This window comes from Ascaphus truei, chromosome 11, assembly GCF_040206685.1.
Source record: "Ascaphus truei isolate aAscTru1 chromosome 11, aAscTru1.hap1, whole genome shotgun sequence".
Classification (NCBI taxonomy): Eukaryota; Metazoa; Chordata; class Amphibia; order Anura; family Ascaphidae; genus Ascaphus; species Ascaphus truei.
In genome coordinates, this window is record NC_134493.1 from 20,068,222 (window position 1) to 20,085,256 (window position 17,035).

General features: G+C 39.6%; 1 protein-coding gene across 4 annotated transcripts in view; it reads right to left on the reverse strand.

Annotated features, from left to right (window-relative positions):
• The window catches only part of USP7 (ubiquitin specific peptidase 7), an 84,789-nt gene that overhangs the window by 44,627 nt on the left and 23,127 nt on the right, over positions 1–17,035 (reverse strand). For all 4 annotated transcript variants that reach the window (XM_075565326.1, XM_075565325.1, XM_075565328.1 and 1 more), the window contains exons 2-5: positions 9,424–9,528; positions 8,021–8,219; positions 7,096–7,234; positions 884–972 (exon numbers count right to left, since the gene is read on the reverse strand). In XM_075565326.1, the coding sequence (XP_075421441.1) occupies positions 884–972; positions 7,096–7,234; positions 8,021–8,219; positions 9,424–9,528 (532 nt within the window). The remainder of the gene's footprint in view (positions 1–883; positions 973–7,095; positions 7,235–8,020; positions 8,220–9,423; positions 9,529–17,035) is intronic.

Here is a 17,035-nt window from a genome sequence, read left to right on the forward strand (position 1 = left end):
TAGGCACAAGACCTGATGATATGCTTGGCTACATGTCAAAACATGTAAAGAACAAGTGGTGCAAACAAAAATTCTACCTTTGTATTCTAATGGTACCGATGGGACATAAAACAAAGTGGGTACACAGAGCACCATAGGGCAGGCATTACACAAGTTTTATTTTATAAATGTACATCATTAAAAGTACTTTGATGAAGGTTAATTAAAAGTAGTGTCAGACTAATTACATAGTTTTTTAGCGCGGGCATTCACTATAACGTGTAATAGAAAGCTACGCTGGGTTAGGAAAGCCCGGTTTAAAGCAGGGAATGTGCAAGCTACAGTTGGATTTGACAAAGGAGGGCTTAGAAGCTGCTGAATTTGCAAAGCCAAGACGGGTTTCATGAAGATGTATATAAAACTTTTTCAAACACACAAAATATGTAAGATAAAATGGTGTGTAATGCTCATTGTGCAAGATGCACGGTTAACTTGCACTAAATATAAACTGAAACCCAAATTCATGCACTCTGTAGGACTTCACTATGGGAAAGCAAAATAATCCTGTTCTGGGAACTATACCATATTGTGACAACATGTCTACAGGGATATCTTGTGTAAATAAGCTGGTGCTCTGGCCTGCTAAACCCAACTGGGAGATAAATGTCACCCCAACCATAGCAAAGATAGAAAGACTAACATTAACTTGCTGCTTGCCTTGACAAAAATGGAATACCTCTACCTGACCCCGGGGAGAAATCTGGCAGGACATTTTAGACCACCTCCTAAGAATTTTGTTCATCTTTCAATCATCCCCCCCATTTTTTATAACCACTTTTTACTGTTCTAGCATTATTCAGATGTCCACAAACTCATCAGTAAAGATCTAGGTGGAAACACTCACGCTACTCCATGAGGTGCATCAGCCTGCACATAGGTTTCAAATGTCACCTTGTCATCATCTACAAAGCCTTTTTCTGGATCAGTAACTTCCTGCAAAAGAACAAACAAATATAATTTAGTCATCTTACAAGATTTCTAGTAACAAACAGTAAGAACTGCCACCAAACCGCCACCGCTGCTCCTCTGCCAGTCCCTCATCTTTAAATGGCTCTCGCACGATAGCCAATGTTTTCCCATTTCTATGGGGGTCGTGCTAATGCGCAGGGGGAGAGAGAGCGGGGGGAGCAAAGTGCAGAGAGAGGAGTCATTCTGTACAAGATAACATTTTATTCTAAATTCACTGCCAAAATTGGTGTTGGTCAATATATAAAATATGAGATGAACTAAAATGCCTAGGTCTTTATTACAATACCTCTGAAAAGATAGGTAAAGTTTTCTAGGAGTCCAGCTACACACAGATTGTGAGATGCACACATTTACATCTTGACCGTCAACAAAAATCCTTTCCCATATTTTAATAGGAATAGGGAAGTTTGCATCTTTTTCCAGGTTTTAATTATACCAATATGATTAGATTTGTCCAACTAAATAAAACATTCATAAAAACGTGAGATGTGTTTGAATCTGCGTTAAATCCAGAGGTGGGATTTAGAATATTAAGACTAGGGACATTTTCTTAAAGCAACAATCCTTTTTTTGTTTTGTATTTTTTTTGAGTTATAGTGTTGAAGCAGGAGGTCTCCAAAGCTGAACTGTTTATTTTAGCAGCGGGGACCCCTTGCTTCTCGAGATACATACCTCCGAACGGGTTGTTGGCAGCAGCTCTGGCTGGGTTATCGAAATGGCAGCTTAAATGTCCCGCGGGCCAATAGGAACCGTGACATCTCTTGCGGTTGCCAATGGGCCCGCGTCACCGGAAGCTTTACCCATGTGGGGCTGCTTCAGGCACCCCCCTACGGAGTGATGTATCTGGAGAAGCAGGGGGTCCAAAGAGCTGAAAATAATGGGGTTCAACATGGGACACCCTCGGCACCAAAACTATTTTTTTTTTTTAAACTACTTCTGCTGCGTTAAACCATTTTTGAGAGCTATAATTGATAATCTGGTAAACCCAAACAATAGGATTATTCTAAAGAATTAAAAAAAAAAGTGTAAGAATTTATATCGACCATCTACTTCCCTCGAGTATAAAATACCTATGTTTACCCACCTAGTAATTTTTTCCATTTTAAATTTTAAAAAAATAGGCAATTGTAAAGAATTGAAACATGGGATAAATACATTTAACTAAATCCAACAAAGCCTTATTTATGAGGAAATAAATATTGGGTTAAGTCTGACCTTCATAGGTAACAATGATAAAGGAAAGATGCCCAAGACAAATAATGGCTTTTTCCAATACCCAGGCAGGGGTTTTCTGGATTACAATCCTGATCTAACCAAAGTAAAGCTTGGCGAAGAAAGCTTTATGATGCAACAGGAAGTTCGGCACGTTACGCCCTTGTTCTATAGGAACATTACTTTTTTATTAAGTGCTATTTTAGGTGGTTTGTGATAGCAGATAAAAGGAATTAAATATCTTATTAATTTAGATGAACTATTGTGTGTCAAAGGTAAGGGGGTAACACTTAGAATGTAATTAACTTTAGGCATAACCACCATTTTAGGAGTTTCTATTCTGCCCACCAAGTTAGATTAAGGGAGACCATATTCCAATACAACAAGAGATTAAATATTTTCTTAATTCTCTTTTGGGTATCAGATAAATAGGATTAAAAATTCCCAATAATTTAAATCTCATTTGAGATTAAGGGTTTGATTGAAGGCACAACACTAAAAAGCCATTTTCTTTGATGGAAATACCTCAGTTTTGTCCAAACTGAAGCTTTAAAGATCTTGACTTATCGCAGGCAGATTTTTAACAATTTTTTTTTGGTGCAATAAGAATACAACTTGCCTGTTAATCAAACCCAGGCATATTTTTCTTAGCCGACCCAAAAAAAATAATAATAATAATAATAATAATAAAAACAAAAAACAAAATCGGTATTTGTGATCAGGGAAGTGAATATGGTAGCTTACATGCTGTTCACAAAAGGAACCAATACAGTAACAGGTCTACCTCGCTCTACTCTAAACAAGCCTTATTAATCCATGTTTCAAACGTCAACTGAACCAGTTATCACACAATAGAATAACTGCTGTCTTTTTCTGGAAAGTAACGGTTAACTTGATTTCACCAACATAATGAAACCGTTTTCTACCACCACCACCAGGATCTTTCCTACTAAAATCAGAAAGCTTTCCCGTCCCAGCGTGACACAAGGAATCACGAATTAATAACCGTGTCTCGCATAGGAGTCTGTCACATTATTACATCAACTCAATTTTAGGAAAGCTACATACAAAATATGCCAATATCAAGTTACTGGAAAACATTAACCAACGACACTGAGGCTGATGTGTGTGCCTGAAGAAAAAAGTATTCAGTATTTTCTGTTCACAAATCTACCATAAGATTTTTTGTTAGATCATTTGCCACGTGTGTATTACTAGTTTGTCAAATGTATTCTTGATTTTTTGGGGGAAACCCTCAGCTTTTAAAGTATTTAACATTACCCCCTATTTATTGGATGTATCCAGTGCAAACAATCCCCATGCATAGCCCCTGTTTCCGAGGGAGGGGCCTCCAGATTTAGATTCTGTAAACGAAAATGCAATTTGGGGGGAGATTGCCGCTTTTGATAGCCTGCCGATTACATCCTCAATCACGGCAGTTTAAGGTTTGCATAGAAAGTCTTGCTTCTTGAAGGCTAGGCTAAAGCAGCAGTTCAAGCAATATCCAACGTGTGTGTTTTTTTTTTAATAATAAATCAGTTCTGTACTATGAGCAAATACTTGTAGCATTTAAAAAAAAAAATCTTTTAAACACATTTTTAATGTTTCTAATGTAGGAAGCATTTCCAAAGTGACAGCCCCTTCCCCTTCTGATAGGCTCTGGCTCTTGAGCCCCGCCCTCTCTCTAGCAGTGCACCAATCGTATCTAGTAACTGCCCAGTCAATCATATTCCAGGAACTACATTGCCCAAAGTGCTGTGCAAGAACTGTATTAAATAGCCCAGAGCAAGCGATCGATTACAGGAGAACAGATCGATCTGCAGCTTAGCTAATCACTTGTCAGTGTGCAGATTGTATTGATGCACATATTGAATGGGGGGGGGGGGGGGGAGAATATATATATATATTTTTTAAACGGCAGCTTGAATTGCAGCTTTAATAGAATAAAAAAAACCTACAACTCAAAGTACTAATCGCTACAAAGTAGTGATTTCAGTACACAACTGCTGTTACCGGAAAGCAGTGAATCCATTTGCATGACATTTGCTTAGTCACTGTTGATGTTGGAAGGGTCTGAAATGTGATGCAGTACAATTTATTGCGGCCTGAAGAGCAGAGACTATTACAGCAGTATGTATGCGAGGCTAAACATGAAACACCGATGTAACAGATCCCTTATAGAGATCAGATTTAATCAATTTGATCAAGTTATATATTTACACTTTTTAATACAAAGCAGGGCTTCTCAATCTAATTAGAAATGTGTTAGAATATTCCCTCCGAGTCTGGGAAAAAATAAATAGAAATCAAGAAGCTTTACATTTTCATGACCGTTTCAACAGTCCTGTTTTCAACTCCACCAATAGCCATTCAGTGATTTCTAAATATCTGAACAAAACAAGTGGCTGAAAATAATAAAATGTTAAAATTTACTTTAAAACCCTAAATATATATCTGCGGCAAAAGAATTCTAGTGTATTTCATAACTTTACCGTAGAAACAATTGCTAAATATGCATACGTACTGAAGTTTCTAATTCCTAAAAGCTGCAGTTCAGTCTTTTTTTTTTTTCATTTATTTTTTTACTTCAATAGTTTTATGTGTGCAATCTCCAATTACCTAAAGAACTGTATAGCTGCAGGTCAATTCGTTCTCCATGTATTGATAGGTCGAAATTTGGTGACATAATTAGTGAAGGGATCTGTTTATATTCTGCTTGTCTGTCAATGGAAGCTCATGAATATTCATGAGCACTCCTGCATTGACATGTGCTAGAGGGAGGGCAGGGCTGACAAAGGGGTGTGCCAGGGCTTGTGACAGGACATGAAGGGGCAGTGCCTTAGCAAATGGCTGTTAAAATAGAATACAAGAAAATTGGTCTTTAAAAGTTGTTTTTTTAAAAACAGAAAATGCTAAAAGTATTTTTTCTCACTACAGAACTGATTTATTAAAAAAAACACACATGCAGGATATTGCCTGAACTGCAGCTTTAAGAAAGCCTTTATTTACTTAAGAAACATAGGGTTAACGGAGGCGAAAGTGCAAACCAACTTTACATATGTAGATGAGGTTGGAAAAGACATGTCCATCGACCTAAAAATATGTTAAATTTGGATGACCGAGACATCTATCTATATCTCTCATCCTATATTTAGAGAAAGGCCAACTAAAAATCGCAGTGAAACATTATCCAATTATGTCTCAAGGGGAAAAATACATTTTCTTCCTGACCCCAGTATTGGCATATCAGATTTCTCCCTGGATCAACATAGTTCCTAGGTTTACTTATTTGGTAAATCCATGTACTGTAAACCTTTCTTTTTTAAACATTTATCTATCCTTATCTTAAAGCTATGTATTGTATCTGCCATCAGTGTCTCCATGGGTAGATTCCACATTTTAATTACCTGTAGTTTAAAAACAAAACACTTTCCTTCACTTCGTGACATATTTGATAAAGTACCCCGTGTACGAAACGCGTAGGTGCGTTCACTCAGTCCTTTTTTGCTGTATGTCCACCATGCAATAAATTACTTATTTTTTGTCATTTCTGGAGTGGCCTGGCCTTTTTCTCTTTCCTGGACGGAATATATAGGATATCCCTGGCTGTGCTCTATCTACGCTCTCTATCTTCCTGTACCCACTACGGATGGATTGCACGCCGTTGACGACAAGAGTGCCCCTTGGATAGTACAGGTAAAGTGCCGCAGTGCCTTATTTACTCCTGTCTCCCACAGACATTGTCCCTTTTCATTATTATATTGGTTGGGTGTTATTATAGTGTTCATGGTTGTGGATGTCAGGCCGACTCCACTAGTACACTTATCCCCACCAGTTCTATTTCTACTTCATTTGGGGCACTCCATCGCTTCTTGGATTACCCATTGTGGATTTATGTATTTGGATATTCCACTTAAGGAACTGGTTACAATTTTAGAGCATCACATATACCCCTGTTCTTTGTTTAAAAACAAAACCCTTTCCTTCACTTCGTGACATCTTTGCTTCAGCCTCAAGGGATGACCCTGGCATTTGTAATCCTTTGGCTGAATAAAAGCTCCTTGTATTGACCCTGAATACATTTGTAAATAGTCATATCCTCCAATGACTCGTTTCTAATGCAAAAAAATGCTAATTTAGCAATCCTTTCCTCGTAAGTCAGACCTTACATCCCCTTTATTAATTTGGTCCCAAGTCGCTGCACTTTTTCCAGTTCCAGAAAGTCTAAGGAGCGGTGCCCAAAACTGTACTCCATTATAAAAGGTGTGTGATCTCACTAATAATTTATAGTGAGAAAATTATACCAGCTTTCCTTCAATCCAATACCAGTTAATTGCAAAATAAACATGTTTGCCCTCTGCAGCTACTGCCTGACATTGAGCAATATTGCCAAGCCTGCAGTCATTATGTGATGGGAAAGCTTCAGTCAGATGAAGAGTACAATACTGGCACGGAAACATATAGAAGGAACATCTAAGTAATATTAAGAAGTTGTATTTGCATAGCCCCTTTAAATATCAAAGTACTTTTCAAATGTTTTTAATTCATATTTTGTGATCACCAGAATAATTTGAACCGATAAAAAGGTAGCAGAACCCTGACTTAGAGTGAAAATGTGTTTACAGTTAAAATTAACGAGTTATCCCCATTATAGACCAGGCATGTAACAACCCAGTTGAAAGTTACCAGTTTTACAAAGCAACTAGCTGAAACATTAGGAACCAATTAAGATCAATTTAAGAGCAGGATGATGCAATGCCTAAATGAATAATACTTACCCCAATGCACTAGTGTCACCATACAAAAAACCCAGTTCTTAAGCACCAAATCACTACAACAAGTTAACTGGAGGAAACTCAGTATACAGTTACTTACACTCCATGCCATGAAATTGGAAAAGCCCCAATCATTCTCCTTGTGAAAGAATAAGTGACTAATGCGACGACTAAAAGATTTTTCATCGTCCTTGTAATTGATTATCTTCAGCACTGCCTGTGCGTGACAGGACCAGGACCTGCAAAAATCAAAGATGAACCACAACATTTACATTTCAACTAAAAATGGAAAAAAATGAATTACACTTTGAAAAGCTTAAAGGGCACACGGCACATTAGAACTCACTGTATATTCTAAGTAAACAAATGAGAAAAATGATATGCAACACAACAAAGTTCTCTAAACACACATGTACAGTATGTGTATGTGTGTAAATATATATAGCAGTAACATTGGCTACATCTGTTTTTTATGTGTGCATGTATATACACACACACACCTAGCCAACGTTACTGCTCCTGTTGCCAAACACTTCACTGGCGTCCCATTAGAACACCTTGAAAAAAAAAAAAATCCTGACACTGACTTGCCTGTAGTATGAGTTTTGTACATCTGCGTGCAGGATTTACAATACAACACCTATGTAATAGCCATGTTAGCATGCGATTAAGACTGAAGTGGCCCATGAGAAACTTTGTATGATCTCTGTGTAATACAAAATCTAAAAAGACAAAAAAAGGGCAGTTATCAGAGGTTAGAGTCCTGAAGAGACCTTAAGTGTGTGTATGGTTTTCACAGTGGCCAAACTAGGATGCAAATCTCCTGTATAACAAATTGTCTAAGGCACTGGGAGTTAAAAATTGCCCTCTTGGAGTGTTAGATGGACAAGCAGGCGTATATAACCTTGATCCACCAATGTAAAGGCTGATGAGGTTATTTAACGTGGACCGACTTCTAGATAAGCAACAGGTCATTGGAACAAAAAGGGAAAGATAACTAGATGCAAATCAAAGAGAGGCCTTACGTTGAGTCCGATTCAGCGTTGCATTGAAGGAAGAAACCCACACTTTTCTGGTGCGGTCTGTCTGGGTAAAATCGTGGCATCACCATAATTTTCCATGGAAGATTCCGTACAAAGCAGGGTGGGCTGAGCACAGATTCACTTAGTCTGCTAAAGCGTTCCACAGTGAACTGAAATGTAGCTTCCGACCGCCAACTAGTATCTGGAAACAAACAGATTGGTAAGTAATTCTTACTTAAGCAACAGAATAACATAATGGAGTGGGACCGGTGCCTGTTCTCCAATTTCTTTATTTCTGAACAGAGATATATAGCTAAAATAAAAAATAAAACGCTTTTCAGATCCTAAAATGCTCTATGAATGAATATACAAAAATACTAACTGCCTGGGGAGAGGAGATTCAAGAAAACCACAAGCTTTCTATTGCATTTTCCTGACCAGTTGTCAGATGGTTAAGTAGTAAATTCAGTGCAAATGACTGGGCAACTACACGAGCATTCGCCAAGGAAACATGAGATACCACTTAAAAAATAAAATAAAGCAATCCCGGCTTAAAAGAATTGTATTTATTTTTAAAAATATTACGTGAACCAACGAAGTTAAGCGTTATCCTGACATCCAGGGACCTTCGGCTAATTGGCAATCCCAGTGTGGACAGGGTAATGTGGTCATCAGTAGAGGGCGTTGTGGCTTTATAATGGTCACACACACACCACCCCCCCCCCCCCCAAACCCCCGGCGGTAACTATTGCAGTCCACTGCCATACTAGTAGTTTGTGTAAAAGAAACTACAACTATATCTGGACATTAGGGGGTCTCCAGTGGCCGATTGATCTGTTCCATGTTCAAGATTTTAAAAGTTTTATTTATCCCCAGGGCAAAATGGCAATGAGGGAGAAGGGTTACCTTTTTAATCAATATTTGCAAACAGTATGAAGAAAAAAAATCTGCTTTGAACACAAAAGGCTTATCTATATATAAAAGTGCACACACTGGTCCTAATGTTTCACACCTAAACCATGTTTAGCCATCTTCATAGTATTACAAGCATTATGTATTCAAACAATGTGCAATGCTCTTCAGAGCTATCATCATGGATAGGGCCGTCTATAAGAGACGATAATGATCTAGTTATATGAAGACACAAGTAACACTTGAAATGAATAATTGCAGGCAGCAGTATGAACAATAAGCTTGGTAATATTACCATGGTAAACAAACCAGCAAAAAAGAAACTAACAAGGGATTCTACAGTGCTCAATGCAGGAGAACGCAATTTCCAGCACTAAACACCTAAATGAGACAAACATACAGGTACAGCAAAAGGCTACCTGAAGAAAGCCTTGGAACTATTTAATCAAGGTGTTATCCTCTAAACGACTTCCCATTACTCTGCATTCACGTACCATCTTCCATATCTTCCTCTGCATTGTTGTGTCCATCCGCCATTGCAACATTGCCATTTATGACAGGATTTGGAGTGATTCTTGGGGGGTCATCTGTGTCTCCAGCTTAGGGCAAAAAAAATAATTAAAAAACAGATACTACATTTTCAGTTGTCAACAAAGTTGAACTTGTATATACACTTTATTATGCATTGCAAGGTTTCATCACAAATACACAGAAAATAACTATACAAACTAGTAGAAACTACCTAGGAGCAGCAGGAGTTGTGCATTACCATTTGATTTATTTAAACTCCCCCCCCCCCTCCCCTTCAGAAAACACTAGGACAGCAGGTGACATGCCAATATTAAGACATTTCTGCATTGAAACTACAACAAAAACCAAATGCACAAGTATAACACGTTATTTATGTCTGGCGCCAAGCAGACTTACACAGCTCTTAATTAATGAGTAAAACAGAAGTTCCTGATTAGGTTTTACACTTTATTTACCAACTGTAGACCTACAGTGTTAACATTTCCAAACCTCTAGCAATTCAGAGAAAAGGAGAAGAAAACATTAAATATTTTAATACAATAGCTAGCCTTCTGTTGACATGTGACATAGAAAGCTTTTTTAGTTCGTTCAGGGTGCCGGCTTCGGAGGGGGGGGGAGGGGGCGTGCGTACGTGCGGGTGGACGTTCGATACAAACTGTTTAAACTGAATAGCAGTAGTCAGGGTAGCAGCTGCCCTGTCTCCGAATTACGGAGCTGACGCTTGCTACAGTTTCAATAAACAACCCAAGTTGTTTTTTGAAGCTGCAGCAGCGTCACTGGTATTTCTGCAGCTAATGAAATCATTCTTGAAAATTATTTCAACACAGCAACAACGTTCCCTAAACTGCTGTCTGTCGCCCCGCCTCCTGAAAGCTTGAAAAGGTCTGCTGGGGATGATGTGCACACATCGGCCAGCAGACTGACGTGTGAACGCGCGCCCTAAACCTCCTGTCTCTGGCACCCTGAACTCGGCCTTAGTGTAATGTAATTTTAATTTGAAACAGTGTAAAGCTAGGGATGTTGACTAGCATCACCAATGATCGGTGTAAAAAACAAAACTTTTGTTGTGGCTCAGGTGTGAAATAACTACCTGCCACCGACCAATGGGGCAGGAAATTCACATGCAGCCAAAGGTTTCCTGGTGCCTCTCTGAGAGGTCCATTTTCTTGAACACACACACTGCCCCACACTCCCAAAACGCTGACCAGTCTCTCGCTCACCATGGGTCCTAGCCTCTCAGTGACAGGTTGCCGTAATTACAGCTCTAACAGGTCACGTCTGTCTAGAGATCAGACGCGGACCCACCTCTGCTGGCAGGACAAAGGAGGGTGTGTGGCATAGTGTGAGTAAGGGAAAAGGGTGTGTGTGTGTGTGTGTTTATGTACAGTAACAGGTAGTCAGCTGGAAGGGCTTCAGCCAATTTTATCAACGAAGATGTTGGGAGACTAAAATTTTTTAGAAAGTTGGCCGTTCCCGACAATACAAATCGGGCCATTTACAATTACTGAAACAAATCTTCCTTTAGTGTCACACACTATTGTGTTAACTCCTTTGCTGTTAGAGGAGCTTGCAACATATTCCCTTTGGCAGCAAATAGGTTAAGGGAAAACAAGGGAACAAAGATCTAATGGAGTTTTGGTACATTCACACACTGCTGTCAAGAAATATATCAAACCACCAACATAGACACAATTTGCCACCGTTTCCTGCATAACTAATTGAAAGTTTATAGATGCCACTCAAGTCTGTATTACAATAGCTGCATGTTTCTAGACAGAAAGGTACAATTCTGCCCAAAGGACAGTGGTTTGCAACCTTTTTTGTTAAGGAACCCTATAATATTGATAAATTCTAAGGAACCCCAACTTTCTCTAATAGCACGTCCGAGATCAGATACGTTGTAAGGAACCCCATTAAGATACAGAAAAATTTACAATGCGTTTGGTACAATTTTCAAAAGACCTGAAGACTGGCATCCCTAAAGGGTTTCCTGCAACGAAGCCCAAGGGCTCCTTGGAACCCCTGTTGAATAACACTGGCCTATGTCATGTCATTCGAGTGCTTGTTCTCATGGGGAGATTGAGATATGCACGCCTATGGAGCACAGAAAGCGATTTGTAATGCAGGGAAAAGGAAGAGAGAGGGGCGGAGGGGGGGGGGGGGGGGAACACAACAGCTTCAGATACCAGGTTAATGGACACCCCGCGATTGCTTGTAGGTATGGTCAAGACAGCGACCAACTGACAACCACATGGTTAAACAGAAATTTGTTTTTTAGCTTTTGAAAACATTTACAGTCACCAAAAAAATGTTTACAGCTATAAACCTATTCAGTGTCACCAGCCAACAAAAGATACTTATGTGGAAGGCCCCTAGGTATATTACAAACACGCTAACCTACTAGCAACACGTAGACAAAAACACCACTCAATACACAATTGGCATTTTCTTCGTAAGCGTCATAACTGGGGAGATTTCAGCCCAACACAGGTTACAGGCTTTTCGGCAGCCCACTTAACAGTGTTCCCGCTCATACAGCAGTACCGGGAAGGGGGCCGCCATGTCCGCGCATGCACAGAACGGGGGATGCTGAGGTTGCGCATGCACAGAACAGAGGTCGAACATGCGTACATGTGCATAAGGGGGAATTGCTGGTCTGCGCAGATGCCAAAAATCGCCGGTTCCGCTCTCCGGCGATTTTCGCTGTGCGGTGGGGCCATAGAACGGAACCTGCCGCATTACCGGTGCCCGCCTGTACATTGCAAGCTTTTTACATATATTAAGGATGTTTAATAATGCACCACCCCATTTTGCAACCCCAAAACAATGTGCACTCAATGCAGGTCAATGATATTCACAGAAAATACTGAAAACAGTTTATAACCTGGTCTTATTGTGCTTGTTGTCACCAACAAAGAAAAATAACAACAGGAAAAGTATAAAATGATTAAATGATAAAATTAATAACCAACTATATATATATATATTCATTGTCTTTTTAGCCTGCAATAAACCTGACCGCATTGCTATTTTGGAGTTGCTTGCTTTTTTCCCTCTTCATTTTCAAGTCAGAAGTTGGATTTCCCTGGCTGCACTTTAATCACAAGGAGGTTAAAGCAGCATGTCATTCAAAATCCTATGCTTTAAAACAAATACACTTTTTTTTGTTGTGTAGCATTAGATACTTGCTACATATTACCCCCACTATGCTCTTCATAATTATTTGAACGTATTACGCTTCCTTGAGCTGCTATAGCAACTATTTAGGAAGCAACACAATTTCGGCTTTTGAAATAGACAGCCATATTTGGTGTCCTGGGAAACAGGCTCTTCATTGATCAATCATGGGATAACAGATCGATCTGCAGCTTAGATAATTGAATTGCCGTAACGGCAAGGAACTGCTGCATTAACAAAAAATATTTTTTTTAAATTAGGGGCTCCTTAAAGCCATTCAACATCTAGCTACCACTCGTTCATTTTGGTCTTGTGGGATAGCACCCCCAACAGTGTCTCTGCACACCCCCTATCCAGAAAATGAAACCAACGGTCCCTAAAACATCTCGTCCGAGCCCAATTCACAGCAGGTGTTTAGTTTATTGCCCAATCTCCTATTGATACCCAAATTAGGTGCATTCATTAAGGTTTGCAAATACATTTGTTATTTCCAATGCTAATGTGAATGGTGATCCGTGCAAATTGACAGATCACAGCTCAATTTCCAAAAATAATGAATGAAAATGTATCTCAGGTCTTCCACGTCATTTTCTGCTAGTACAACCAAGTTTGCAATAAAGTGTAGGGCTTATAGACATGAAATACAAGCCTGAAAAGTATTGGTTTTGTAGATTTGTTTAAAAAAGGTAATGCTGGTTTTTGTTAACAATCAGCACCCTGGACAGAGAGTCCTGCTTCAAATAGCTGAATGCAGGAAACTAAGCAGCTTTTGAGGAACCCACTAAACACCACACAAAAAAAGTTATTCAAAGATGCCCCAAAAGGAGGTTAGCCTCTACTCTTAAAATACGTAATAACATGTTTGTGTAAACAGTGATGGCAATTAAGGCGAAACCAACAGAACTATCAGACATGTTTCCTCACAATAAAAATACATTTAAATAAACTAAATAACAGACATCTGGCAACTTGCTTATAAGTGCTTGCAACTTCATTTAAAAAAAAAAATCTGTTTATGAAAAGATATAGTTTTTTTTTTATTTTAACCCCCCGATAAAGTCAGCGTCCCAGCTGACAGAACATGCAGGGCACGTCATCACGTCAAACCAGTTGATCAGCTGCTCTGAGGATTTCCCCAGCGGTGGATAGGGAGCTGCTGTTATGTTTTACCCAGGAAGCCTTTCTTTCTGGAGGAGTTGCTGGACGGTTTCCAGCTCAGCTGCACACAGTTTACCCCGCTACCTGGGATTCCCTAAAAGTACTGGATTTCTGTGGATTCAGCGCAGCATAATATCAAGGCAGTCCGGCGGGGTACAGCAATTGGGTCATTAGACTATCCCCATATCAGGTCTGCCATGACCTGTCCCTTTTCACTTACTGCGGTCCCAGCTGATGGGCGCACAGCGCTGATCAGCAATCTGGGGTTCCCCCATATAAATAGAGTGACTTGCATCTACTGATTTGGAAGATTACACCAATACCCTTAACCACTGGAGTGCGCTCAATAATCTCCATTTCACCGCTACACCAACATGGGGTTCTGTGGATTATTTTCCATCTATCTACAGCAATATCATTGGACACCATCACTCAGAGTTTATTAGCCCTCAAGGCTTGAACTTTATATAGTTAGGTCCGGAAATAATTGGACACTGACAATTTTAATAATTTTGGCTCTGTATGCCACTACAATGGATTGAAATTAAACAACTGAGATGCAATAGAAGTGCAGACTTTCAGATTTAATTCAAGGGTTTGAACAAAAATATCGTATGAAACGTTTAGGAATTGCAGCCATTTTCATACACAGTCCCCTTATTTCAGGGGCTCAAATGTAATTAAACAAATTAACACAATCATAAATAAAATGTTAATTTTTAATACTTTGTGGAGAATCCTTTGGAGGCAATGACTGCTTGAAGTCTGGAACGCATGGACATCACCAAACGCTGGGTTTTCTCCTTTGTGATGCTTTGCCAGGCCTTCACTGCAGCTGTCTTCAGTTGTTGTTTGTTTGTGGGTCTTTCTGTCTTAGGTTGTCTTCAGCAAGTGAAATGCATGCTCGATCGGGTTGAGATCAGGTGATTGACTCGGCCATTGCAGAATATTCCACTTCTTTGCCTTACAAAACTCCTGGGTTGCTTTCGCAGTATGTTTTGGGTCATTGTCCATCTGTAAAGTGAAGCGCCGTCCAATCAAATTTGCTGAATTTGGCAGAATCTGAGATGACAATATATCCCTATACACTTCAGAATTCATCCGGCTGCTTCTGTCTTCTGTCACATCATCAATAAACACTAGTGACCCAGTGCCATTGTAAGCCATGCATGCCCATGCCATCACACTGCCTCCACCGTGTTTTACAGATGTGGTATGCTTCGGATCATGAGCCGTTCCAAGCCGTCTCCATACTTTTTTTCTTCCCATCATTCTGGTACAGGTTGATCTTAGTTTCATCTGTCCAAAGAATGCTGCTCCAGAACTGGGCTAACTTTTTTTTAGATATTGTTTGGCAAAGTCTAATCTGGTCTTTCTATTCTTGAGGCTTATGAATGGTTTGCACCTTGTGGTGAACCCTCTGTATTTGCTCTCGTGAAGTCTTTTCTTTATAGTAGACTTGGATAATGACATGCCTACCTCCTGGAGAGTGTTCTTCACTTGGCTGGATGTTGTGAAATGGTTTTTCTTTACCATGGAAAGGATCCTACGATCATCCACCACTGTTGTCTTCCGTGGACGTCCAGGCCTTTTTGTGTTGCAGAGCTCACCAGCGCGTACTTTTCCCCCCCCAGAATGTACCAAACTGTTGATTTGGCCACTCCTATTGTTCCTGCTATCTCTCTGATGGATTGTCTTTTTTTTTTTTTTTTTGCAGCCTAAGGATGCCCTGTTTCACTTGCATTGAGAGCTCCTTTGACCGCATGTTGTGGGTTCACAGCAACAGCTTCCAAATGCGAATGCCACACCTGGAATCAACTCCAGACCTACTGTATTACCTGCTTAGTTGATGATGAAATAACGAAAGAATAGCCCACACCTGTCCATGAAACAGCTTTTGAGTCAATTGTCCAATTACTTTTGGTCCCTTGAAAAAGAGGGGGCTACATATTAAAGAGATGTAATTCCTAAACCCTTCCTCCAATTTGGATGTGAATACCCTCAAATTAAAGCTGATAGACTGTACTTTAAGCCCATATTAATTATTTAACTGTAACTTGAATTTATTTTGGTACACAGCCGAAATAACGAAACTTGTATCAGTGTCCAATTATTTCCAGACCTAACTGTACTTTCTATATACAGCTTCACTGGTTGACTATCTCTGCAAGTTTATTGCCCTTTTATTATTTGCCATCGGACTTTGTTGTCCGATTTTTAAAATAGATGTTGTCATATTGTATAAATGCAATAGGAGTGTGTGCTTTTCATTGTTTTATCCACATATACATCCACCATTTTTTTAAAGCATTTAATTAAACATATAGTTTACAATAGAACATTCAGAAATATAAAGACAACCTCAAATAGGCAAAATTAAGGGAATACTTTATCCATTTTTTAAACAACCTTTTGCAAGAATTGCACCTCAAAATGTAAAATGACATGTTAATGTCATTTCAAATTGAGTTTTAGAATACAACTGCTTTCTCCGACTTAAGCTTAATGATACCTGCAACAACTCACATTTCACGACAAATGAGTGCTAAAGAAAGCAGCAAGTCCTGTGGAAGAGATGCAAATGCACTTCTGGGTATTAGCTCTGTACAGGCATACCCCGCATTAACATACGGAATGGGGCCGGAGCATGTATGTAAAGCGAAAATGTACTTAAAGTGAAGCACTCCCTTTTTCCCACTTATCGATGCATGTACTGTACTGCAATCTTCATATACGTGCATAACTGATGTAAATAACACATTTGTAACAGGCTCTACAGTCTCCCTGCTTGCGCACAGTTTCGGTAAAGGTAGGGAGCCAGTATTGCTGTTCAGGACGTGCTGACAGGCGCATGCGTGAGCTGCCGTTTGCCTATTATTGGGCGATATGTCCTTACTCGCGAGTGTACCTAAAGTGAGTGCCCATAAACCAGGGTATGCCTGTACTGTATTTTGGACAGTGGGCAGCTCGTCACTTTTTTACCCACACTAACCTTGTGTCTGAGAAAGCGTAAAGCCTCTTTTGATAGAGTAATATTTTTGTAAAACGGCTTACCAAAAAACAGTGATGCATATTGAAGATATTACAAGTGTTTCAGACATAGTAACTGGAAACTTAATTAACATGACCTTTACCTTAAAAGGGGCAGTTTGTCCCCCAGATATTCTATATATATTTAACCCTTTGAGTGGCTATGGGGTCCACGGGCAGAACGCCACAGCTCCTCCGGCACCGATCACA